Source organism: Priapulus caudatus, unplaced genomic scaffold (genome assembly GCF_000485595.1).
Source record: "Priapulus caudatus unplaced genomic scaffold, Priapulus_caudatus-5.0.1 Scaffold285, whole genome shotgun sequence".
NCBI lineage: Eukaryota > Metazoa > Priapulida > Priapulimorpha > Priapulimorphida > Priapulidae > Priapulus > Priapulus caudatus.
The window spans coordinates 247,004-248,578 of NW_014577346.1; the positions used below are offsets into that span (position 1 = coordinate 247,004).

At 43.6% G+C, this 1,575-nt stretch overlaps 1 protein-coding gene across 1 annotated transcript in view; it reads left to right on the forward strand.

The window, feature by feature from the left end:
• The first annotated feature begins 247 nt into the window (after window positions 1-247).
• The window catches only part of LOC106808551, a 12,383-nt gene continuing 11,055 nt past the window's right edge, over window positions 248-1,575 (forward strand). The window contains exon 1 of the mRNA XM_014811312.1: window positions 248-272. Coding sequence (XP_014666798.1) covers window positions 248-272 — 25 coding nt within the window. The remainder of the gene's footprint in view (window positions 273-1,575) is intronic.

Below are 1,575 nucleotides of genomic sequence, written 5' to 3' on the forward strand. Positions count from 1 at the left end.
GATGATGATGACGACGATGATGATGATGATGATGACGATGATGATGGGCGGTGCATCGACCCAGAACAGCCACGGCTCGATTTTTTCCCTTCCGATTTTCCGCCCGGAATCTTACTCTAACGGACAGACGGTATACCGGCAGATGGTATATGGCGGCAAGTTAAAACAGCTTTGCTATAAGATTAAAGCGAGTCGGTTTAAAACTACGGACTGTTGCTGTTTAACTTCAATTACCGAGCTAATATCGATGCACAGCCTCGTTGATGCTGAGCGTGAGTCGGTTGTTGTATCGCTCCTAACGAACACAGAAGGATATATCAGTGACAGATACAGATATCATCAGGAGTAGATAATAGAAGCCTAGCTAGGCGTCTTCTATTATCTACTCCTGATATCATCTATAGAAGCTCTTGCATTAACCCGCTAGAATGCTACTCGGAGCCGTTTATAAGTGAACTCACTTAAAACGGATCAACGTTTCAACGGACCAAAGTTTCAGCTAACCAACGATTTAACGTTTTTAACGTTTTAACGTTTTAACGTTAAACAAAAGTTGGTTTAACTGACCAACGTTTCAACTGACCAGCCTTTAAACTAACAAAAGTTTTAACTGACCAACCTTTAAACTGACCAACGTTTAAACGGATCAACGACCAACGTTTAAACGGACTAACGTTTCAATTGACCAAAGTTTCAGCTGATCAACTTTTAAATGGACCAACGTTTTTCAACTGACCAGCCTTTAAACTGACCAACGTTTAAACGGACCAAATACGTTTCGATGTATCGCGCAGGAGGCCGAGTTAAGAAACGCGTTCCTAACAATTGGGAATTCATTTCGCGGTGACCGAATGATAACAGATGCACGCCCTTAACTCGCGCAATTCGTCTATCCACCGATGTCGCGGTGTCCACATAGTGACAGCGGATTAGTGACTGCCGTTGTGCGAGAGAGAACAAAAACTATCCGTGTCGCTATTGCGTGCGATTTGCTAAACATGATCGGCCTAGTTTGTGCACGCGCACTGCCGTGGGAGCGCGTGTACACTCACATAAACCCGCGTTCTACTGCGATCTTAGACATTATTCACTCACTCATCGCTGCATCGCCACGGAGTTTTTACCCATTTTGCGCATGCGCACATCGCAGTCTGACCGCCACGGATGGTTATTGCCACAGAAATGTGACTCTGACACAAGCAGGAAACATTGAAGTAGAGAATAGTTAGCAAAGCTATTCTATAATTCACTTTAGACCGACTGCGTGCTATATGAAAATGAAGGGCAGCCCAGCACCAACCAAACCAACGTTGGAAAATCAATCTAAACACACTTATAATCACAGAATAGCCTAAGATTCCCAAGTAAATTATATGATTTTTACGAATAATACAATAATAGCAATAATTTTTTTATATATTTTATGTTATATTTTATGATTCGTCGAGAATCCATGGAGATTATAAGATCGAGAATTCAGCGCAGGGAATCTATGCGCGCACCAAGTGTTCTGGATCGTAGATTCGAGCAGGATCCGTGAAATGACGTGTGCCCCCCCCCCCCCCCCCCCCCCCC